This window comes from Mastigoproctus giganteus, chromosome 6, assembly GCF_048544385.1.
Source record: "Mastigoproctus giganteus isolate SK-2022 chromosome 6, ASM4854438v1, whole genome shotgun sequence".
Lineage (NCBI taxonomy): Eukaryota > Metazoa > Arthropoda > Arachnida > Uropygi > Thelyphonidae > Mastigoproctus > Mastigoproctus giganteus.
Genome location: NC_143580.1, coordinates 103,077,229 through 103,104,101, shown reverse-complemented (window position 1 = coordinate 103,104,101; position 26,873 = coordinate 103,077,229). Strand labels below are relative to the sequence as shown.

General features: G+C 38.7%; 1 protein-coding gene across 1 annotated transcript in view; it reads left to right on the top strand.

Moving 5' to 3' along the window:
* The first annotated feature begins 2,674 nt into the window (after positions 1-2,674).
* The window catches only part of LOC150084482 (uncharacterized), a 139,083-nt gene continuing 114,884 nt past the window's right edge, over positions 2,675-26,873 (top strand). The window contains exons 1-2 of the mRNA XM_090376260.1: positions 2,675-3,763; positions 4,033-4,284. Coding sequence (XP_090232386.1) covers positions 2,675-3,763; positions 4,033-4,284 — 1,341 coding nt within the window. The remainder of the gene's footprint in view (positions 3,764-4,032; positions 4,285-26,873) is intronic.

Here is a 26,873-nt window from a genome sequence, read left to right as displayed (position 1 = left end):
AGGAGAAATTATCCCAACGAGGAATATAATTCTGACTTTCAACACTCCAAAACCACCAAAAACAGTTAAAGCTGGATATCTAAACTGCCCACTGAGACCATATATTCCAAACCCTGTCCGATGTTTTAAATGTCAGAAGTACGGACACTCTCAAGCAGTATGTAGAGGCTTTTCTATCTGCGCCAAATGTAGATCACAAGAGCATACACAACACGACTGTACAGCACAGAATTCAAGATGCCCAAATTGCAGAGGAGAACATGATGCCTACTCAAAAGAATGTGAAGAATGGAAGAGAGAAAAAATAATACAGAAATATAAGGTAGAAAACAATGTAACATACCAAGAAGAAAAAAAACAATACAACCACAACGAACAAACAGACCAACGTATGCACAAGTAACGCAAACTTATAGGACAATAGAAACACAGACAGATGTAACGATCCCACCAAAAAAATCCATGTCAAAATGGGCACGTTCTCTTCTTATTGAACCAAAAGAAAAACCTGATCAGGCAATAAACAAGCCCATCACGATACCACCAACTAGAGAAACCACCAAATCTACAAAACAAGTCAGAACCACTGAAGCAAACAGAAATAAAATGGAAGTAGAAGAAAGGGATCAGACAGATGAAACAATACTAGAAATTTTTGCAGAAGAAGGAGAGATGGATACCGGAAAGCCACACTTCCCTAAAAGAGGAAGACAAAAAACAGAGAACTCAAAGGCAGCAACCTCAAGAAAACAAGCTGAAAGTACTAACAAAACCAAATAATGAATAAATTTTTACACTGGAACTGTAAAGGATTCCGCAGCAATTTTGAAGATATCCACGATCTCATATCGGAGTACAATCCGATTAGTCTATGTTTGCAGGAAACATACATATCTTAAGCCCCAGAATAAAATAACACTACAACATTACAATATATATAGAAAAGACAGAATTACAGGCAGTACAGGTGGAGTAGCAATCCTAGTAAATTCCGGTATACCAACTAAACAGATCCCTTTGCAGACTAATATAGAGGTTATAGCAGTACGGATTGCAGTAAACTTTCATGTGACAGTTGCTTCCATCTACCTACCACCAAACGAAGAAATAACCTATACAGAACTAGAAGACCTAGTAGTTCAATTACCAACTCCTTTATGTATCATGGGAGATGTGAATGGCCATCATCCTCTATGGGAAAATGAAAATATAGATAAAAGAGGTCAAATTCTAGAGAAACTACTTGATAAGCTAAACCTAATACTCTTGAATGACGGGACACCCACATATATACGTCTAACCACAGGAACTAGCACAGCTATAGACCTTTCCATATGCTCTCCGTCAATATACCCTCTACTGGTGTGGGCAGTTCATAACGATCCCCTGAGTAGTGATCATTATCCAATAAGGTTACTTTAAAAGAACCTACCACTTGTCAACCACAAAGAGCTCCAAAGTGGAGATTAGATAAGGCAAACTGGGCAAGATACAAGCAGCTGGCAATATTAGAATAGCAACAAATCCAGCAGGTATCAATTGATTCTGCAGTTAAATATGTGACTGACAAACTCCTCCAGGTTGCAAAATTAACAATACCAAAAACTTCATTAAAATTTCCCATACATCCAAAGCCGTGGTGGAACGATCCATGTTCCCTAGCAAAACGCGAGAAAACCAAAGCATGGAATATTTTCCGAAAACACCCTACCACAACCAACTTTATAATTTTCAAAAAGGCAAGGGCGAATGTTAGACGCATTACTAAGATTAGTAAGAAAAAATGTTGGATCCGTTTTGCATCTACGATTACTAGGAAAACAGACAGCCGGAAAGTTTGGGACAAAATAAATAAGGCAGCTTTCCGAAAACATAAAACCCATGCAGAAACATATAAATTGAATTTCTCTAGTAAAAACTAAGAATGCTATAACCAACCTTTCACCCTCAGAGAACTTTATAAAGCCATTTCACAGACGAAGCAGGTCCAGATGAAATAGTATACATGATGGTACAAAAATTAGACGAGAAATCATTGAGATCGTTGCTCCTCTTATATAACAGAATATACCTGGAAAATTCCTTTCCGAATCAATGGCGCCACGCAATAGTCTTAGCCATCCCAAAACCAGATAAAGATCCCACAAATCCAAATCACTATCGTCCAATAGCCTTAACTAGCTGCCTTGGAAAAATACTTGAAAAAATGGCAAATGCCCGACTAATGTGGTTTTTAGAAACCCATAACTTACTAAATACAGCTCAATGTGGTTTCAGAAAGAAAAGGTGCACTCTAGACTTAATGATAAAAGCAGAAAACAACATAAGAAATGCCTTCTTAAGAAAACAGCACTTAGTAATGATATTTTTCGATATTGAAAAGGCGTATGACACAGCATGGCGATATGGAATACTTAGAGACATTTTTAACTTTGGAATGAGAGGACATCTATCAATGTATATCCAAATTTTTTTACAACAACGAACTTTCCAAGTTAAGATATTAACCACATTATCGGAAGTCTTTGTGTAGCAAGAGGGAGTACCACAGGGATCGATACTCAGTGCTACCCTGTTCGCCATAAAAATCAACTCAATAGCTAAACAAGTACCAAATACTATAGACGCAGCGCTTTATGTTGATGATTTTAGCATTTCTTATCAATCACAAAACATGCGAACAATAGAACGTCAATTACAAACAGCAATTAATAAAATAACTGCATGGACTCAAAACAATGGCTTTAAAATCTGTAAACAAAAGACAGTAGGAATACACTTTTGTCGGAAAAGAAACTTGCACCCAGATCCAGAATTAAAGCTAGAAGAAGAAGTAATCCCAGTAACATCCAACACAAATTTTCTCGGGTTAACCCTAGATAAGAAACTGACCTTTTTAGATCACATAAAACGCCTTAGGATAAACTGTCTAAAGAAATTAAATATTCTTAGAGTCATATCTGCAACAAATTGGGGAGCAGACAGGTACACCTTATTACATCTATATAGAATCTTGATAAGATCCAAAATCGATTATGGGGCACCTCTTTACAGCTCTGCAAAACCAAGTGCATTAAGATGGTTAGACCTTGTACACCACAGTGCACTCCGCATAGCCTTGGGAGCATTTCGTACTTCTCCAGTTCAAAGTCTCTATGCTGAGGCTTATGAACCACCACTTCACCTCAGAAGACAAGAACTCCTTCTATCTTATGCAGCTAAAATAAAGTGTTTTCCAAACCATCCTGTGTTCAAAACATTATATACACCAATATGGGAAAATATGTACAGAATACACCGAACAGTTAACAAACCAGCAAACATACGCATCAAAGAGCTACTTCCAATTTGGTCTCTTGATTTCAACAAACTAGCTATTATACGAAACGCACCAAAACCCCCCTGGGAAATAACATCACCAAACTATGATACCTATTTTCGATCTTGGGGAAGACATTCTCTACTAGGAAGCAGCTTTCAACAACTACATGCTGCATATCTAGAGAAATATCCACAATATGCACAAATCTATACAGATGGATCGAAAACCGATACAAAAGTAAGCGCGGCAGCAGTTTTCTCTGATACTACAATAATCCAAGTCCTCCCAACAGAATGTAGCATCTTCACAGCTGAATTGCAAGCAGTGAAGTTAGCAATAGACCAAATATGGAAGCAAAAGCTACCCCATAGTCTGATCTTCACAGATTCCCTCAGTACGATGCAAGCAATACAATGTGACACAAAGAGTTTCCATCCAACTGTAAGACAAATCCAAGTTACCCTAAACAAAATTCTTAAAAGAAAACAAGACGTCACTTTTTTTTGGATTTCTGGACATATGGGAATTAAAGGAAATGAACAAGCAGACCATGTAGCAAAAATGGCAACCGGCACCCTTTCTTCAACCACCAAAGTCCCATTTACAGACTACAGACATAGTATCAAAGTGAACAGCAAAACACAGTGCAAAGAATGTGGAGCGAGCAAACACATAATAAACTTTTTCAAATTAAACCAGTTTTAAATCAGTGGAAATCCAGTGAAAGAGATGTCCGAAAAGAAGAAGTAACCCTTGCCAGGTTACGAATAGGGCACACATATTCCTATCTACTTAAATCCAAAGAACCACCTCAATGCAGTCAGTGCCGTGTACAACAAACAGTAAAACATTTACTACTAGATTGTCCAGCCTTTATAAATGAAAGAAAAATAGCCTTTAGTTCTGTAACTAAAAATCAAGATGCTCTAGTTTTGGAAAACATTCTAAGTGAAGAAAATACGGTAAGAGACGTTTTTCCCTACCTAAAACCAATAGGCTTATATAATCAGATTTAAAACACAAAAATCACCACAAGTCAATGAATCCATTTGAACTCCATCTCTTCATAAAGTCAGGTATTACTTAAATCCAAAATTTGAAAGAAACCAGACTAGGAAATCAAAACCGAGAGAGGTGCATTATGGCCACAGAAGCCGATGCGCCAACAACTAATAAACAACAACAACAACAACAACCTGTCCAGAGCTTATACGTCGAAGCGAACGAACTGCCGTTATCGCTTCGACGTAAGCAGTTGTCTCTAAAGTATGCTTTAAAACTGAAATCCCTGCCAGACCATCCTACGTAGCTATTCGATTTTGTTGGGCAAATTTTGCCACGATGGGAAAATTTGCCCAACACCCGTAAGGCTGCCAATCGTCCTTTTGGTATTCGTCTCCAAGATTACTCAAAGAACTTAATATCAAGGTAAACAAGGTTGCCCAAACACAAAAGCAACCACTTCCACCATAGCATGCTCATGTTCCAAAATGTGACTTGTCCCTTAGAAATTGGGAAAAGTCGGACACTCCATCATCTGTCTACCTGCAGCTTCATTCAGCATATCGAGCTGAATATTCTGACTTCGCGCCAATTTACACAAACGGCTCAATTTCGGAATCATATGTGGGATTTGCTGCTGTCTTTACAGACAGCACTACATCGGAGCAGATTTCCTCTGAATGCAGCATATTTACTGCAGATCTGCACGCTATAGAGTTAGCCTTGGATCACATTAGTAAATGCCTATAACAACGGTTCATTTTATATTCCGATTCTCTCAGCATGTTACATGCTTTAATAACTGTGAGATATAATTCTCATCCAGTTCTGTCTATCTCATCCAGTTCTGATATCCGCTTCTGCTGGATTCCCAGCCCCATTGGGATTAGGGGAAATGATTTGGCTGACACCGCAGCCAAATCAGCAATTTCCAATAATAACCGCTGCCTGTCAGTCCCCTATACAGACAACAGGAAAATAATACATCAAAAGTCATACTCCCAACAGCAGCATTCGTGGAATAGACAGACTACGAATAAATTATATCGAATAAAGCCTGTAATTGAACCGCGGCAGTCTAGTCTGCGCAGGAATCGTAAGGAGGAAGTTTTTCTTGCCCGGACTGGCATAAAACATAGTCATTTGACTCCTTCGTTTTTGCTGAGGGCTGATGACCCTCCAATGTGTGAATCCTGTGGCACAATGTTATCAATTAGGCACATTTTCGTTGACTGTCCAGATTTTAGCAATATCCGTTTTACCGCTTTTAACCATCTGACTGAGCCGTATACATTCAGTCAGATTTTATCCCACAATGACCATGTGTCTGCTATTTTTAGCTTTTTGATATCAGTAAACCTTTTTACTCACATTTAAAAAATCTACCTTATTATAGTTACTTGTTTACTGATATTTGTCTTTTAGTTTATACTTGTTTTTGTACCTTGACTTAGTGACCTAAATCATTAGGCCACTGAAAATTTTACTTTTTATGACCAGGTTTTGGCGCATTATAGCCCTAGTCGCTAATGCGCCAATAAAACCCAAGCAACAACAACAACAACAACAACAACAACATGTTAGTTCCATTTTGCCCTGGGGGTTTACCTTTACCACCCTGGTTATCGGCCCCGCCTCGGTGAGGCAGGAATAGTGCCGATTGTGGCCAAGCGTAGAGGTTAGTACAGTTAGTAGGAGTACTAAATTAAAGAAAAAGGTACTTTCCTTCTTCTGGGCTCACTTCTTAGTGTTTTTAAGATAATGAAGCTACTTAACAAAAGGGTTTAATAAGTAAGGGAGAAAAGAAAAGAGAACCTATTCGCTTAGCAAAAAACGATCTTTAATTGCACGAGAATCGGTTGGCCACGGAAACGCTTGGGCCCCGGGGCCCCCCATATCGAACATCTCTAATTAAAACTTGAAAATACCCACCTAACCAGGATGTGTTTCGGTTTGTATCATGACCCTGTTCACCTAATGACGTTTAAGTTTTGTAAAGATTGATTGATTATTTGTTTCTTCGCGCAAGGGCTACTGCTAAATTGGACCTTGAAGGTTTTATACGGCAGTTCTGTTCGTGTTTATATTTTGATGGAAATAATTTCCAAAGGTCAAGCAGTGTGTATATCTTAAAATAGGGATAGCATTTGATTTCATATTTGGTTAGTTTTGTAAAGAAGGTTTGTGGACACCGTGTATATTGAATTCACATATTAAAGTTATTCAGAGCAATAAAATAAGTAATAATGATACGATTGCACCAAGAATTAGCGTCTTGATACACTACGCATCTATGGCTGCTGCCAGTAGGAAGTATAATGACATCAAATAATCATGGCTTAAGAGATGTTAAAGAAATCACTTGCTATTTATGCCAACGTGCTGTACCGCTTCTCGGCCTTTTGGCCAAGATCAAAGTGTATCGTAGGGTAAGTACGTTACTGACTCGTTAACACCCCATCAGCATCCCAATAGAGTGTATGACGACGAGTTGCAGTTGTGCTCGTTTCAAAGAAATCTCTCCAACTGCATCTGGTCATTACAACATGGATCAATGAAGAAACCATTAATCCCTTCGTCACAGAGAGCCAGCAGGTTCGCCGAGCAGCATCGAACAGGCCAGTCAGTAACAGCAGACGCGGCACAAAAATAACGTCGAATACAGGAGAGGGAGCGTTTCAGTCAGCAGTAATAACTTCTTGAGGCGTGTTGATAAAAATTAAGTTGTGCAGTCTTTACGGTGTAACAACACGCATTAGTGCCAATGAGGCACACAATAGAAAGATGATGCAATTTTATTATGAGAATACGTTGACCAACAAGAAAGAGAGAGAAAGAGAGACAGTTAAATGCTGAATAACCGTTTCCTCAGTGGAGATTTTTTTCTTCCTGTATGTCAGTGTTTCCTAATTTGTTGTTCATGTAACTTATGAAAACGGTTTTTTTGCGTTAAGTAACAATTCCATTAACGGCGACAGCAAATATAGGTATGCCTATAATAATCTAAGGGATGCTACATATGCTAAGTACGAGTACATATTATTGTTTTTAAAAAATAGTTAATAATAATTTACATATAGTCTATAAAATATTTAAGGGCACCTCATGCTACGAGGTAGAATGACTAACATGTAGGTTAGTGCGAAAGAATCATTTTAACGTAGCCATATACCAAAGTAGTTAAATTAATTAATTAAATTGGCATCGTTTTGGTTATATCTCGTAGCATGAGGCCTTTGCCTTTAAATAATTTATAGTCTATATCACCGCACACCATAGGCATCTCTCACATTGTGAAGTTACACTTCATAACTGGATTGTCACTATTGCAAAATCAGGGTACCTGTCCACCCACCGAAGAGAAGCTGTTGTTGTTGTGGGGGTTTTATGGCGCATAAGTTACGTTGGCTATAATGCGCCTGTTCGTTTATAATAAAAAGGAAAATAGAAAGAATCGTAGTGTCTGAAAAGTCCTTAATCAGAAAAGATTAAAAATTCTAGTTTTCTTCAGAAAACGGAAAAATTCAGATATATCAATCAAATTCTCTAGATTCCAACATTGTGTTAACTGTAGCAATCTTATCCCAATAGGCTTGTTTTCGTTAGGTTTGTTTTGATAAAATGTGATCCATTGGGGCTCATTTATGGCGATATAGGATTAAAGGGAAGACTCCGTATTTTTGCTGTATAGTTGAGGAGCAACATTTTCCTCCGAAGATGGAGTGGAGGTTCGTGTGCATCTATATATAGACTCTATACAGGGGATGTTCTGAATGCTTCGAAAGCAATTCTTAGGGCCAAGTTAGTGTCTAGCCGAGTCAGTGCACTTTTCCTGGCCGAGACATAGATTGGAGCTCCGTAATCCAAGCGAGATCAGATTAATACACGATATAGCCGAAGCAGAGTGTATCGGTCAGCACCCAACGTCAATGAAGATAGTACTCTGAGAATATTTAATTTTTTCAAGCAAATGGTTCTCAGGTATGTGATGTGTTGTAAGAAGTTTAATTTATCGTCCAGGATTAGGCCAAGAAATCTGATACTATTGGAAAGAGGAATGGTGATATTTTTAAGTTGTAGTTCAGGCTCAGAGTGGATATTACGTGCTTTACAGAAATGAATACAGTTAGATTTTTGTGCTGATAAGCAGTAGCCATTGCGAGATATCCACAGCTCAATTTTGTTAATTGAGATCTGCGTGCGTGTGTGTGTGTGTGCTGCTGGGGCTATAGTGCGCCTATTCATATTGAACTGCTAAAAACAAAATTCAGTTGTAATGACTTGATTTTTGTTAGAGTGATCTTTCAGAATTTATGATAAAGTCTAATTTTTTTCAGGAAAGAGAAAAATTCATTCATATTTGCTTCCTCGCCAATAATATGCTTTAATGTCATCGGTTCTCCCAGATTTCTCAGGGAAGACAGGACGGATGTTCTGTCTTGTTGATACTGTGGGCAGTCAATTAGAATGTTTCACTGATAACTGTGTTAAATAGTGTGGACACTAAGGAGGATCCTCTCCTGTGAATAGATGAAGGTGAGTGAGATACGTATGTCCTATTCGTGCCCGTGCAAGTACCACTTCTTCTCTTCGCACTGTGGCCCCGGGTGCCAAGCGAATGTGATCGAGCGTTTTCTCTGTGCTTAAAAAGTGATTATCTAAAAGCAATTTAAAGTTATATTAAGTTCCTGTCCTTAAAAAATTTATTTTTTATATCAGCTACTGTCAGAAAAAGTGCTTGTACAGAGCAAGAAAGAAAAGCTACCTTTCTTTATTTTTCATACTTCTTTTACTAACACTTAATACTCTACGCTTGGTCAAACCGGGCACTGCTCCTGCCTCCCCGTGGCGGGGCCGGAAATCTTGGCAGAAAAATTAATCTGCCAAGGGCTAAAAGGAGCAAACATGGATCAACATGCCTTTCCGCCTCTCGAGCCGACAAGCTCTCGGCCAGAGTTAGACAATGCGCATAACACGTCGCAACCCAAGAGGTTGAAAACCACTTCCTCAGCGACAAATTGTCCTGCATTTCTAATAATGCACTCTCTTGGAGATCAGCCTCTCAGTAAGCTCTCTCCATTTGTTATCCAAAAACACCTGGAAAGTCTGGCAGGATCGCCTAAGACAGTCAAGAGACTGCAATCAGGCGACCTACTAGTGGAGACAATAAACCATGGACATTCGAAGAAACTACTAAACCTTGCCAACTTTGCTGGAATTCCAGTAAAGGTTTCTCCCCATGCTACCCTAAATACATCCAAAGGGATTATATCCAGCTGGGATCTTTTGAATGTCACGGAGGAGGAGATAATGCAAGAACTTCAAGACCAAAATGTCATTGCAGTCAAAAGGATTATGACCAAAAAAACAATATACTTGCACCTACAAGGAACATTATCCTCACTTTCAATACGCCAAATCTACCAACATCGATAAAAGCAGGCTATCTACTTTGCCGCATTAGGCCCTACTTCCCTAATCCTTTGAGATGTTTTAAGTGCCAAAAATATGGCCACTCTCAAATGGCATGCAGAGGAAATCAAGTTTGCCCCAATTTTGGGTCCTCTGAACACACTCAAAGTGATTACTCAGCAAAAGAAATGGCCTGCCCCAACTGTAAAGGCAACCATCCTGCTTATTCCAGGTCATGCGAGAAATGGAAAACTGAAAAGAAAATTGTGACATATAAGATTGAAAATAAAGTGAGTTTTCAAGAAGCAAGGAAAGTAATTGCTCCCAGTATGACTAAGCGTACATACGCCAATATTGCGCAAAAGTATCAATCAGTTGGCACCCAAACCGATGTTAGAGTACCTACAAACACTTCAATCTCTGACTGGGCTCGGGCTGTTCTCTCCCAGCAACAGTCCAATACCCCTAAGCAGTTGAACCAGGCAAATAATACTGCAATTACAGTACCAGCAACATCTCCTTCTCCTCCCCCAGTGATTGCTTCTACATCGAATAATCGGAGCTCACATTTAAAAAAGAATATCCAAGAAACATCTATGGATACATTCGACTCATCTAGACAAGAACCTATCTTAGAAATACATGCGGAAGAAGAAATGGACACCGGTCGACCATTCTTCTCCAAAAAAGACAAACCAAAGCCTGAACGTCTCAAGCCAACCACATTAAAAAAACAGTCAGATACAGCTTCTTCTACTAAACACCAATAATGCCTTATATTCTACAATGGAATTGCAGAGGATATCGTAGCAACCTTAATGATATTCAAGTCTAATTCACCGCTACTCTCCAGTTGGTTTCTGTCTACAGGAAACCTACTAACTCCACAAATTTCCACCAACATAAAGAACTATGCCATCTATCGACAAGATCGTAATACTTCAAATGCTGCCCGTGGAGGTGTGGTCATCTTCATCAGCTCAAAGATCCCGACCAGACAAATTGTTTTGCAAACTGATATTGAAGTTGTTGCCGTACGTTTGATAACCCAGATTGCGTTAACACAATATCAGTCTATCTCCCACCAAGTCATACTTTCTTTTACCAAGATCTTGAAAACCTGCTAATGCAATTGCCACACCCGGTCTGTCTTTTGGGTGATTTCAATAGCCACCATCCCTTATGGGGATCAACAAAAGTAGATACACATGGCCGACTAATTGAAACTTTTCTAGACAAACAAAACCTTACTGTTCTTAATACTGGTGCACCCACTCACATACAATTACCAACTGGAGAAACTTCTGCAATCGATCAATTAGTATGTTCCCCGATTCTGTTTCCAATTATAGAATGGTCTGTTTTAGATGACCCCTTGGGCAGTGATCATTTGTGATCTGCTCAATGCACAACCACCATTAGTCAATCCCTGCAGGAAATGGAAGTTCTCTCAAGCCAACTGGGTCAAATTTCAATCTTTTGTCACCCTGGATGAGCAGTATATACGTACACAATCAATAGATGAAGCCACAGATTATATCACTTCACTCCTACTATCTGCAGCTAAGTGTTGAATTCCATTCTGGAATCCTCGGTCCCGACGGTACCATAACTATTGGTAGAATGAAGAATGCACAAAAGCAAAGAAGTTAAAAAATAAAGCATGGAATTTATTTCGTAGATCACCAACCACGACTAATCTTATCAATTACAAGAAGCTAAGAGCGAAAGCACGTCTCATTCAAAGGCAAGCCAAGAAGAATTCTTGGATTCATTTTGCATCTACCATAAACAAAAACACTAACTCCAGGTTAATATGGAAGAAAATCAGACAGATTTCTGGAAAATTCCCTACAACCCCTTCACAAATTCTTTCATGGAATGGCAGGAAATCTCTGCTCCTGAGGACATAGCAAATGCTTTGGGCAAAACGTTTGCTAAAGTTTCAGCGGCCTCAAATTATTCTGCGGATTTCCAGAAAATAAAGACCAAGACCGAAGAACGAGCCATAAACTTTCGAACCTCAGTTTTCCTTACGTATTACCAGCCTCTTCAATATCACGAACTTCTACATGCCATGAAAACGACACAACGGTGCTGCTGGGCCAGATGGAATATCTTATATCATGTTACAAAACCTTGGTGACAAAAATTTACAAATACTACTGGTCTACTATAACAGAATATTTATGGAAAACATTTATCCCATCTCTTGGCATCATGCCACAGTTCTTGCCTTTTTGAAACCTGGAAAAGACCCTACAAGGCCATACAATTACCGACCAATTTCCCTCTCCAGTTGCCTCGGTAAATTACTTGAAAAAATTATTCATAATCGACTTGTTTGGACCATCGAAACACAACCCCTAATGAGTAATAATCAGCATGGCTTTCGTAAGAACAGGTCCTCCTTAGATCTCATGATTAAGGCAGAGTCTGCAATTCGCAATGCCTTCTTAAAAATGAACATCTCGTTTTGGTTTCCATAGACATAGAGAAGGCATTTGACACTACCTGGCATCATGGCATTCTCAGCGACCTCCATGCCCTTGGTCTACGAGGCAACCTTCCTATATTCATCAGAAACTTTCTCCAGAATCGTTCGTTCCAATTTCGATACCACAACTCGCTTTCTATGATATTTTTACAGGAAGAAGGAGTGCCACAAGGTTCTGTATTGAGTGCAACCCTCTTCGCCCATAAATTGATTCTATAACAAAAGAATTTCCAAATACAGTTGAGACCTATCTTTATGCGGATGATCTCTCCATTTCTTGCCATTCTCAGAATATGAGATCCATTGAACGGCAACTGCAGTTATCCTGGAATAAGGTGCAAAGGTGGGCAGGACTCAATGGCTATCGTCTATCTCAGCAGAAAACTATTGCAGTCCACTTTTGTAATCAACGAAAAATGCATACAGATCCTGAACTTCATATGTCAAATTTTACCATTCCAGTGACCAACAATATCAGATTCTTGGGATTAATCCTTGACAGAAAATTAAATTTCTTTGAGCACATTAAATCGCTACGTACTTCCTGCCTTAAAAAACTGAACATGCTCAAAGCTTTATCTGCAATGTCTTGGGGAGCAGACCGTACATCTTTGCTTCTGCTATATAGAGCATTGATCAGATCCCGTTTGGATTATGGTGCTCCAATCTACGATTCTGCCCGAAAGAGTACACTACGCTGGTTGGACCCTATACAGCATAGTGCACTGCGGATTGCCCTTGGCGCATTCAGGACATCCCCTACCCAAAGTTTATATATTAAAGCACATGAGCCCCCTCTTCTTCTCCGCAGGAAAACACTACTTATTAAATATGCAGCCCGAATACAAAACTGCTGTCAACATCCTATTGGACCATATCTCTTTAATTCACCACTGCAAAACCTTTATAGAAATAAACCCAGTAAAATAAGACCGGCAGGCTTACGCCTAATTGAAATAACACAGAGTTGGAATATTCCTAATGTCAACAGGCTAGACGTAGTGAAATGCTTTCACCCACCTTGGACACGTCCTCCACAATTAACTTGTGATACTTATCTTCAAAAATGGGGAAAGAATCTTCTACTGTCACTCAACGTGAAACAACTCCATGCAAGCCATATTCAGAAATATGCTAGTTTATTGCCAATATATACTGATGGCTCCAAATCACACTCAGCCGTTGGAGCAGCAGCAGTATTTCCCTCTACAATCATTTCTGCTTCCCTTCCACCTGAGTATAGCAGCTTCTCTGCAGAACTTCATGCAATAAAGTTAGCTTTAGAAAACCTGAATTTCTACCCATCTCTAAAATATATTCTATACACTTACTCTCTAAGCTCAATTACAGCAATACAAAACTTTTCTTACAAGGTTCATCCTATATTAAACCAAATCAGAAGCCTATTATTAAAAATTGAGGAACGTCATCAATCAGTGACCTTTTGCTGGATCCCAGCCCATTCGGGGCTAAAAGGGAATGAACTCGCTGACAAAACTGCCAAAAATCCATTAACTTATGATTTAACCCTCGCTCCTATTCCAATCTATGACTATAATCATATCATACAAAGAAGATGTCTTGCGATGTGGAAAGAGTTATGGCACACCCAAAGCAATAATAAACTTTATCAGTTGAAACAGGATCCATAGCTGTGGTGCTCTAGCACCAAAACAGTACGAAGAGAAGAAGTAGTGCTTGCACGAGCACGGATAGGACATAGGACATACATATCTGACTCACCTTCACCTACTTACAGCAGAGGATCCTCCTCATTGTCCACACTGTTCCTCGCACTTATCAGTCAAACACATTCTCGTTGACTGCCCTCACTATGATCAGGACAGAATATCCATCCTCCTTTCCCTAAAAAATCTTCCGGAACCGAAGACATTAAAAAATATTATAGGTGACGATGCAAACATCAACGAATTCTTCTCTTTTTTGAAAAAAATTGGACTGTATCATAAATTTTAAAACATCACTCTAATAAACCATAAATTTATTCTATCTGAAATTTGATTTTTATTATTTTCCTATGAATAGGCGCATATAGCCCCAGCAGGTCGTGCGCCATTAAACCCCCATCACAACAACAACAACAATCTTCGCACTGTTTTGGTGCTAGAGTGCCAAAGCTTTGGGTGCTGTTTCAACTGATAGAGTTTATTATTTGTTTGGGAGTGCCATAGATCTTTCCACTGCGCGAGACATGCTGTTTGTATGATGTGTGATTGTAGTCAGAGGCTGGAACATGGATGGAGGTTAAACCAAACGTTCATGGATTTTAGCAGTTTTGTCAGCGACTTCCCCTTATCCCCGAATGTGCTGGGATCCAGCAAAAGGTCACTGATTGATGACGTTCTTCAATTTGCAATAGGAGACCCCTGATTTGATTTAACACAGGGTGAACCTTGTAGGAGGAATTTTGCATTGCTGTAATTGAGCTGAGCGAGTCCGTATATACTATGTATTTTACAGATAAGTAGTGATTCAGATTTTCTAAGGCTAATTTTATTGCATGGATTCTGCTGAGAAGCAGCTATCTGAGCTGGAAGAGCAGCTGAAATGATTGAAGAAGGAAATACTGCCGCAGTATTTCCGACTGCCGAAGTAGGAAATACTCCTACCGCTGAATGTGATTTGGAGCCATCAGCATAGATCGGTAAAATATCAGCTTATTTTTAAATGTCTTGCATGGAGTTGTTTCACATTGATTATTGGTAGGCGATTTTTTCCCCACTTGTGAAGATAAGTATCGCAGGTTAATTGCAGAGGGGGACAATTGAAAGTAATTCCTTAAAACAGTTGAGAGTAATTCATTACTTGTTGCCTATTGAAAATAAGAACATTCCAACTCTGTGTTATTTCAATTAGGCGTAAGCCTGCTGGTCTTATTTTAGTGGGTTTGTTTCTATAGAAGTTTTGCAGTGGTGGATTAAAGAGGTATGGCTCAACAGGATGCTGCCAGCAACTTTGTATTCGGGCTGCATATTTAAGAAGCAGCGTTTTTCTGCGGAGGTAAAGAGGTGGCTCATTAGTTTCAATATATAAACTATGAATAGGAGAGGTCCTGAAAGCACCAAGTGCAATCCGCAATGCACAATGCTATATAGGACCTAGCCATCGTAGTGTACGGGCAGAATCATAGATTGGAGCACCATAATCCAATCGGGATCTGATCAGTGCTCTATATAACAGTGGCAAAGATGTACTGTTTGCTCCCCAAGACAAGGCAGATAAAGCTCTTAGTATGTTTAGTTTTTTGAGGCAGGAAATACGTACAAATTTAATGTGCTCAAGGAAATTTAGTTTCCTGTCAAGGATTAATCCTAAGAATCTGATGTTAGGCACTGGAATGGTAAAGTTTGATTTATGAAGTCCAGGATCTGTATGCATTTTCCGTTGATTACAAAAGGGGATTGCAACAGTTTTCTTCTGTGATAGACGATAGCCATTTAACTTTGCCCACCTTTGGACTTTATTCAGGGATATCTGCAGTTGACGTTCAATGGATCTCATGTTCTGAGAATTGCAAGAAAAAGAGAGATCATCAGCGTAAAGGTAGGTCTGAACAGCATTTGGAAGTTCTTTTGTGATAAAATCGATTCTAATAGGGAGGTTGTAAGCTGCACAGTAAGATTGTTTCAATTCCGACCTGGAGAGAGGAATAGTTAGTGGAAGGGATGAGATTGTGATAGAAATTCCGATAACGATGGCTATTCTCATAGCTACTGCTTCTAAGTTGGTTTTTAATGTTGTTTGCTTAGCTGGTATATTCACCAAAATGGCCAGGCCACGGGTCGCTCAGGGCTAAACCTTTTCAAAGGGGCCTAGAGTCTGACCCTTTCTGTCACTGCGATGCATCTGAGACATGGCAGCACGTTCTCTTTGAATGTAATGAATATCTGAATGAAAGACAGGTACTGCTGATTAAAATAAATAATCTCTCAGAAAATAATGTACATTTACTCATTGAAAATACTGATGTCTTCACTACATTTCAACAGTTCTCTGCGGCAGTTTTCAAGGAAAGACTTGCGGCTAGAAACTCTACTGCGGAATCACAATGATCCAGATTAACTTAATTTTGGGAAGAACATACCTGAAGATAGTCATCGACGCAACAGGAAACGATAGGTAGACCCTTTCTCCTCTAAGTGAAGCTGGACGGCTCACCAAGAAGCAGTGTATATAAATGGGCTTAATTTATTAGGAAGCTAACCTTGAATAATTGTAAATAATTGCTAACCATACAGTTAAGACATCCCTACTTCTGTGCACCCCAAGACGCTTCTCTCTTATGAAATCTTATTAAAAAATAAATAAAATAAGATCTTCATCCCCATAAGATAATCCTGCAATAATATGAAATGCCATCAAGCCTATTGAACGCAAAAAATTCCAATTTCTGCTTTCTGACTGAATACGTATAACTACACTTATAGGAAAACCATCTGCAAGAATGCTCAGTGCTACTGCGAGTGCTTTAGTGCATGCTGGGAACTTTCTCTCCTGGTAAGTCCCCTGATGTATAAACTTTGAAAAATGGCATAAATCGCTTTATAGGTAACCTTTAAGGTTTCATGTCCTATAGCCTAAAGCTCAGGAATACTATATGAACTCTCTACATGGAAATCGCCTTGAGGAACTTCTATAGCCCTACTCTACAAGCTCAGATTCTACTAGGGAAGAAATTAAATCAGACTGTACGTATATTTTCTGAACAGTTAGACTACTGGAAATTCTTTACAATTGTATAAAACAGAAATGCATGTAACTATTGGTAAGTAACAACTAATATTGCTATAAAAACGACTGTAAATAATTTTCAGATTCTGTTGCTAGAACTGATCAGAGAGACTGGCAAACATCACTGGAATGTGTAATCAATGTTAATAGTTTATTTCCTTGTTAAAGCTAAAGTTAATAGGGTAACTGATATATAATGCTATTGAAAACTGTAGGGTTCTTTAAAAATGTTTGTATTGGCTGTGCGACTTCAATGTTTTTGGAGCTCCAGCCTTGTTTTTTTTTTTTTCTTTATTTATTTATTTTTTTTTGTGGGCTCCCAGGCCTGGGCAGCCTGGGAGCGGGATAACTTGTACCCACTGATATTGCACGACCTCCAATGGGTGCGTGATTTTGTGCGCTTTGGCATGTAAGAGGATAAAAAAAAAAAACAGGTCCGGCTACTCGTGCCTGGGGACGGGCACCAGGCAGCAGCTGCCCAGGTGATGGCTGCTCCTTTGCAGAGGTCCTACATTCAATAAAGATCAACTAGGTGGAGATGGACTATGCCTAGGGGCCACCCTTGATACCAGGACACACACACGTGTTTTGTACTGTGTTTCCTCAACTGTATTCTGAATAAAATATATATATGCCAGGATAATTATATATGAGAATGAAAATGTACATAAAATTGTATTATGAAACAACAGTCCTGTGAACATGACGCCCCGAAAAGTTCTAGTCCGACTTAAGGAATGTAGAGAATAATCCCCCCATATCCATTAAACTTTTTAGACAAGCTACAGGACCAAAAAAAAAATAATCGGTACATATTTATTAAGCGGTTTAGACCTTCAAAATTTAATTTTATGTCAATCCACGTAATGGTTTCCTTGCTGCCAGAGCTATGGAGTTTGAGACAGAAGTCTTGAGCGCTCAATAAACTGACCGAGGGTTCTGAACACTACGGTTCTGACAGTGGGGAAGATGTCCAACATGTTTTGTAAAATTGATATCGCCTTCCCAGAGAATTATTAGCCCGTTGGACTAGGAGAGTTGGTTGGAAAAGAAGCTTCCTGTATTTAAAATAAAGGCAATCCCTGTTGTTTCATAATATAATAGAATATAGGAATTATCGAGCATTTAATAGCTCTCTATTTTCAAATCTATAAAATTGTATATAAATTATTGTATATGTTTCTTAAAATTGTACATAATATTTGAGTGTGTAAATAAATGAGAAAAAAAAAAAAACAAATGACTCCTCCTTTGGCCATTCTAAGTGAAGAAAATAATGTAAGAGAGGTTTTTCACTACCTAAAATCAATAGGCTTATATAATCAGATTTAAAACACAAAAATCACCACACGTCAATGAATCCATTTGAACTCCATCTCTTCATAAAGTCAGGTATTACTTAAATCCAAAATTTGAAAGAAACCAGACTAGGAAATCAAAACCGAGAGAGGTGCATTATGGCCACAGAAGCCGATGCGCTAACAACTAATAAACAACAACAACAACAACAACCTCTTTTGGCAGTTTTGTTATCATTTCTGTCTCTCCGGAAAAGTGTATAGTTTTGAAATATGGGTGAAGATTGAGGTGTTAGATGGGATGGAGGTATCTCCTGAAGGCAAATGCAGACTGGTTTATACTGCTGAATAATATAATTTATTTCATCCAATTTTCTGCGTAAACCACTACAGTTCCATTGTATAATAATATACAGCATTATTTAGGTCTCGAAACTATATGTTGAATCTGACTGCGCGTTTGAGTTTATCGTATTTGGGTTTGTCTTTCTTCAGAAAATTAAGACGAGGTGTATCAATATCTTCTGCAGGGTGTAGTTCTACTACGTTCCCTCTCTGTTCATTAGTATCCATTTCGTCTATGTTTGTTTGTTTCTGTTCACACGGTTTACCTTGTTTTGCTTTGTTTTTGAAGATGTTACTTCTGATTTCTGCTTTCCAGGCACGGGAGTATCTTGGGCTTTAGCACTGGATGTTTCTTGTGAAGTTGTTTTTGTCATCGATATTACTTTACTCCAGTCTATAATTTGATTTAGAGGTATTATCACCTCCGTTTGAGTGGCTATAGTTTGCTGTTGTTTCACTGCTGAAACATAGGAACGTGAAAGATTTGGTTGCAAGTATCTGTTTCTTGCTACCGGATAAGACACTTTCTTTTCTACTTTGTATTTTTGTATTTCTTTTCCCAATATCCATATTTCGCATGTCTTCGAAAGAGCAGGGTGATTTCCGTGACAATTTGGACAGAGTGGTTTAAAAGAGGTGCAGTTTGCTTGATTGTGTTCTTTCGATCCACAGAGCGGACAGATGGGATCACTGCGACATGTTGCCTGAGAGTGTTCGTATCGCTTACAGTTGTAACACCTTATTGGATTCCGTATATATGGTCGGATTTTGCAATTTAAATAACCTGCTTTAACTGAGTGGGGAAGAAAAGGATTGTTAAAGGTGAGAATAACTGATCGGGTTGTAGTGAGAATGTCATCTTTCTTCGTAATTATCTTGCTAACATGTATCAGTTGTTGTTCCGTTAGCTCGCGCAGTAACTCTTCCTCTGAAACAGTCAAAAGGTCCCATTCGGTAATAACACCTTTCGATGTATTTAGGGAATTATGTGTGGTAATTTCAACTGGCAGTCCTGCTAAAGTCTTTGTTTTTAGCAATTTCTCAGATTGACTTAGTGACGTTTCTACTTAGAGATCATCGAGTCCCTGGTATACAATTCTGCCAGAGACAGTGTACTTCGATGGTTGGATCCTCTCCATCATCAGGCTCTACGTACGGCCCCGAGTGCCAAGCGATATTAGTGACCACAGCGCCTTTCCGGAGTGATTATCCAGTACGCTTAACTGTAAATACGTTTCTCCTGAGTTTCGAAAGTCCGATAACTCCTGAATATTATAATTAAATAGATATATTCAAATACTATAACCTAGAAAGGAAAGCCACCTTTCTTTAATCCCTCTTTTAATTTTAGTTAATACTAACCCTTTTCTTCGCTTGGGTCACTAGGTGGTACCGCTCTTGCCTTCACGTGGCGGGGCTGGTAACCTGGGAGAAAAAGACAATCTCCCGGGGCCAAAAAGAGCATATAATGAGTAAATCAAACTCAGATTTATCTGGGCTGCCAGACGCAACCTAGATACCAAAAAAGAAAGACAGTTCCACAGCAGGAACTGCAAACCTTCAGAAGATTAAAAACAAGTTTAGAAAAACAAAAGTTAAACTTCTCTTCAAAAGGAGATGAACAATAAAACTTACCTTTTACCATTCACGATTTACATAGAGCTTTGTCAACATCTAGACGCAGTGCTGTTGGACCAGATAACATTCACTATTCCATGATTCAGAAACTAAGTACCGAATCATTACAGTTACTTCTTCATCTATTCAATAGACTCTTCCTGGAAGGTGGGGGAAGAATGTGATACCTCCCAATAGCATGAGACAGTTGCACTCAGCTCATGCTACTCTTAACTCCGATTTCTGTAAAATATATACCGATGGGTCGAAAACTGATAGTAAGGTAGGTGCTGCAGCTGTTTTTCCTACATGTACAATTTCAGCCACACTACCTTTATCATGCAGTGTCTTCACTACTGAACTTTATGCCATCAAGTTAGCACTTAGTAAGATTATTGAACTTTGTATCTCACCCGCAATAATTTACACGGATTCCCTCAGTGCTATCAATGCCATAAGGAAGAATTTCTCCTCTTCTCATCCTACATTGAAAGAATTTCATTCCCAACTATTTTCCTGTAGTGCGTCCAATCAGTCAATCAGCTTTTGCTGGATCCCTGGCCATTCTGGGATTCCGGGAAATGAAATGCAGACTTTGCCGCTAAACATCCTCAACCCACTCTCTCACAACATCCTCAGGTCCCATACACTGATTACAAGCCTGTAATTCGTAAAGCATGTTACGACAACTGGTCACAGATATGGAAAATGAATACTAACAGCAAACTTTACCAAATAAAATAAGAACCAAAGCTGTGGCTCTCTTGCTTCAGACCAAACAGACGTGAGGAAGTGGTGTTGGCAAGGCTAAGAATTGGACATACGCATCATACCCATCTCTACTTGTTATTGGGAGAAAGCCCACCTCAGTGTTCATCCTGTAACAGTCGGCTTACGGTCCGCCATTTTCTGCTTGATTGTCCCTTGCATTCAACCATCTGGTCAATCATTTTTCAATCAGTTTCCAGGCTTAACGTATCACCTGATTTATCTCATATCCTAGGAAACAATGCAAATATTGAAGAACTTTTAATATACTTAAAATGTATTGGCTTATACAAAAGTATATAATTTAACAACTATAAAGATAGGGTCATGCAATTAAACGATGAATAGACACAGTTTGGCCTCAGTTGCCCTTGTGTCTTTAAACCCAATAACAACAACATCTTCCTGGAAGATAAATTCCCTAATCAATGGCATCATGCTACGGTCCTTGCCTTCCCTAAACCAGGTAAAGACCCTACAAATCCCACTCATTATAGACCAATCGCCTTGATCAGCTGCATTTGCAAAATTCTCGAAAAGATGGTGAACCGCCGACTGATCTGGTACCTTGAAAATCTCAATCTGCTGCATTCTGCACAATACGGTGTCCGACAAAACAGATCTACACTAGATATACTAGTCAGACTAGAGAATTCCATTCGGAATGCATTCCTCAGATCGGAACATCATGTGTTAGTCAGTAAGGCCTATGATTCCACGTGGAAATATGGAATACTCAGTGAATTAAATCGCCATGGACTTCGGGGTCACCTCCCGATTTTCATACAGAATTTCCTATGCAAGCGTACATTCCCGGTTCGATTCAAAACCTCACTGTACCAAGTTTTTTCACAAGAAGGAGTTCCTCAAGGCTCTGTGCTCAGTGCTACACTCTTTATAATTTCAATAAACACCATTGCCGGACAAATTCCAAACACTATTGATAAAGCACTGTTTGTAGATGAGCTTAGTATTTGGTGTCATGCTAAAAACATGAATACTATTGAGAGACAGCTGCAAGGGGCAATAAATAAGAACTGTTCATGGGCTCAGACTAATGGATTTCAACTTTGTCCGGAAAAAACATTTTGCATCCATTTTTTCCGCCAACACAAACTCCATCCAAATCCGGAGCTACAACTGAATCGCCAACCAATAGCAGTTCATCCCAGCATACGGTTCTTAGGAATCACTTTAGACCATAAACTCACTTTCGTTGAGCATATCAAAAGACTAAGAACATCATGCCAACAAAAACTAAATATCATCCAGGTTCTCTCTGCAACTAATTGGGGAGCTGATCGCCTTACTTTATTACGGTTATATAGAGCATTAATAAGATCGAAACTTGACTACGGGGCACCAGTGTATAGTTCAGCAAGACCTAGTGCCCTTCCCTGGCTTGACCCTATCCATCATAGTGGAATACGCGTTGCAATTGGAGCATATCGCAAGTCTCCAATACATAGCTTATATGCTGAAGCACACGAACCTCCTCTCTCGATCAGGCGACAACAACTGATACTACGTTACGCCTATAAAATTAGATCTATGCCAGAACACCCAAACTGGCAGATACTTTTCTCATCACAGCACACCAGGTTATACCAAAACCGCCCTAATGCTAATCGTCCTTTGGGTATGAGAATGAAACTCATCTTAGAAGAACTAAATTTAACCTTAGACAATGTGGCACATAGCCTCCCATCCTCTCTTGCTCCTTGGAATATCATTCCACCCTCATGTGACTTACATCTGCATGAATGGAATAAATCTACATTGCATAGAGAAAACTTCTTGCAACTATACCATGCAGTAGTGGACCAGTTTCCCAGCTTTTCCATAGTACGTACTGATGGATCAGAGAGTGATGTCCATGTTGGAATCGCCGCAGATTTTCAAAACGTCACATTAGCTTATCACTTGTCATGTGATTTCAGTATAGTTTCCGCCGGACTAATAGCAATTCAGGTTGCACTGAATCATATTGAGTCTTCTGACATTAGCGACTGCATAATTTTCACTGATTCTTTAAGTGCACTTCAAGCACTAAAAAACACCATGAACATCACCCACCCAGTCGTGAAAAGAATAGTCAGCTCTCTACATACTTTATCACAACTTGGGAAAAACATACACTTCTGCTGGGTCCCTGGACATATGGGAATTCCTGGAAATGAACTAGTGGACAATGCTGCCAAATTAGCCCACCTACCACCCGAGAAAAAGTGGAAAGTGCCTCATCAAGACTATCGACCAATAATCCAGGAAAAATGCATCTGCCAATGGCAGTTATCATGGGAAAATCAACCTAACAATAAGCTTCGAAGTATCAAGCCAAACCTTGAGCGATGGTCTTCCAGCTTTAGTTCAATCCGACATCAGGAGGTAATTTTGGCTCGTCTGCGAATAGGACAGACAAATATTACTCATGGTTATCTTTTAAGAGGAGAGATACCCCCTCAATGCCATCACTGTAATACAGTGCTCTCAGTGAAACACATTCTGGTTGAACGCACAAAATATACAAGAGAACGACAGAAACTTTGCACTTCAGCCACAACAAAAGATCCTACACTTACCTCACTTTTAAACAATGAAACAAATCTCTCAAGCATTTATAACTTTCTCAAGTTGATTAAAGTATATCACCTCCTTTAGGGAAGAAAAAAAAACACTTTCTTGTTCCTTTTTTCCATTTTCTCTATTTGAGAAGAAATGGCATGCATAGTTACCATATGTATGGCGCACTATGGCCATAGTTGCCGATGGGCCTAATAAATCCCGAAACAAACAAACAAACAGCTCTACGTATCGCTATTGGATCATATCGAACATCTTCTGTCCAGAAGATGATAATTCCAGAGCTCATAATTCAAAGCAAACGAACCACCGTTATCGCTTCGACCTAAGCAACAACTGTCTCTAAAGTACACTTTAAAATTGAAATCTCTACCAGACCATTCTACATGGCTATTCGTTTTTGAGCCACGATGGGAAAATTTGTACAACACCCGTAAAACTGCCAATCGTCCTTTTGGTATTTGTCTCCAAGAGCTACTCAAAGAATTTAGGATGAAGGTAAACAAGGTTCCCCAAACAACAAAGTAACCCCTTCCACCCTGGCATGCTCAGGTTCCAGCATGTGACTTGTCCCTTAGAAATTGGGGAAAGTCGGACACTCCATCATCTATCTACCTGCAGCTTTATTCAGCACACGGAGCTGAACATTCTGACTTCGCGCCAGTTTACACAGACGGCTCGAAGTCGGAATCATATGTGGGATCTGCTGCTGTCTTTATAGACACCACTACATCGGAGCAGATTTGGCTGAAACCGCAGCCAAATCAACAATTTCCAATAATAATCGCTTCCTGTCAGTCCCCTATACAGACTACAAGCAAATAATACACCAAACGATACACTCCCAATGGCAGGATTCGCGGAATAGACAGACTACAAATAAATTATATCGTGTAAAGCCTGTAATTGAACCGTGGCGTCTAGTCTGCGCAGGAATCGTAAGGAGGAAGTTGTTCTTGCCCCGACCCGGATAGGACATAGTCAATTGACTCATTCGTTTTTGCTGAGGACTGATGACCCTCCTATGTGTGAGTCCTGTGACACAATTTTATCAATCAGACACATTTTAATTGACTGTCCAGATTTTAGCAATATCCGTTTACCGCTTTTAATCATCTGACTGAGCCGTATACACTCAGTCATATTTTATCCGACAATGACAATGTATCTGCTGTTTTTAGCTGTTTTAAATCAATAAATGCTTTTACTTGTATTTAAAATTTACATGTTATTGTTATTTCTTTATTGATTTATCTTTTCTACATTTTATACCTTTGTTATTTTATATCTTGTCATGGTGACCTAAGTAGTTAAGTCAGTGAAAGCTTAAATTTTTATATATCACCTGTTTTTGGCGCATTTTAGCCTTAGTTGCTAATGCGCCAATAAAATCTAAACTAAACCTAAACTAAGAGATCAGATGACTGTAATCGTTTTATCATTTTTGGTGATCCTACCATGAAGTATCGCCAAAAAGAAAGCAACAGTAGGCTGAGAGCTGTTGATTTCATTATCTTAGCCTGAGATATGTTCAGTTGTAAGTCATCAGATTTATTGGAGTTAACTTTCGCAAATCTTGTGTTGTTAGTTTTTTTTGGTCCATTTTAAACTCCAAAAGGAGTTTAAAATGCCTCCCCGTTGTGGGTCTGGAACTGAGTGAAAAGACACCGCCCAGGACTAAATAGTCCTTTGCGGTGTCTTTCCACCCAGGTCCACGCGGAGGCAGGAGTAGTGCCACCAAGTGACAAAGTCAGGAAAATAGAAGGTTAGTCCACAGAAAAATTAAGAAAGGTTACTTTCCTTTCTGGAAAATTCTTCATTATGCTTTAAGAAAGAAAACTCTTATTATATATTTGAATAACGGAAGAATAACTTAGTCTGAAATCAAAGAGAAAAACTTAGCTCTCTAATATAATAGCAGTAGAAGTCGCAGGGAAGATCGCTTGGCACACGGGGCGTTCCAATGATGTAACGCTGGAGCCAAGGTATGGGCGTTAGATCCCAGTGATGCTAATCTGGAAGGATAACATCATCACTGGAAGGTCCCCTCACTACGTACAGGTGCCCATGCCGAGTGGAAAGTGCATTACTGCAGATGTTCAGAAACAAAATGTTCTCGGGTAGTATAAAAGTTCATTGCTTTTTGAGAAACCCTTTTTGTTATCAGTTTGCTAAATATATAAATCATGAATTATTACTATTTTCTTAACATATTAATCACAACAGAAATATGAATTACGTGTCATATTTCGTTTCAATTTTCATCAAAATCTAGATGTAAATAAAGTACATTGCAAAAAGTGAATTATATTAAAGCATGCGCAATGAATTTAAAACAATTACTTTTCTAAATCAGTTAATTTTCACTTCTATTAATCACAGAAAAGAAAAATTTTTAAAAAAATCGAACACGGCTGAAATTAAGCAGTAAAGGCATTACCAAACGTGTATTTTTTTAGTAGTAATAAAATGATGCAGAGAAGCAATTCCATACAGAATCAGATCAGTCAAAGAAAAAAAAATAAGAGCGAAACAAGCCTTTAACAAGCATTACGGTGAAACAAGAAATATAACTTCAGAACTTTTCCAAAACCTTACCATGACGCATATTAACTTAGCCGCCACGCAATAATAGATGTTCAAAATAACTGCAGATGAAATGTCACACAAATTATGAAATATTAAAAAAAATTTTAAAGCAAATTTCAGTTGCATAAAGAATTAAATATAAGTGTGCAATACGTATATTTAGTCTTTCAAACTAAATTTATAATTTCTGTATAGCAATCATACAGAAAAACTTTTTCTATCAGTTATTTTTATGATTACGGTTGGTGAGAGATTAAAATATTAGCTATTTCATTGAGATTTATTTTTATCATCCATAACCTTTATGAGACATATTAGAATGTCGTGAGTTTTGTCTAGAGAATACATGATAAATTTTGATAGCCTCCATTATGTCTACTTAGCATGAAGAGCTGCATCTAAAGTTAAACTTTATATTCATTTTCTAGAGATAAAACGAGGATGGAATTAAGATAACGAGTAAATAAATTATTCATTAAGTATTGTTTTTGTTTTCTTTTTAATATAAAACCATCCAGCCTCCATAACATATAGCATGCATTCACTATTTCATTAAAAGCCTTCATTAACAGCGATTATTTACTCTTGCTGGGATTCATTTTCACTTAATCTCTTGCTCGTCATACAATGTAATAAGCCACTCTACAGATTTGTTCAATGAGTGATGGCGATAGGTTAGCAAGCTCCA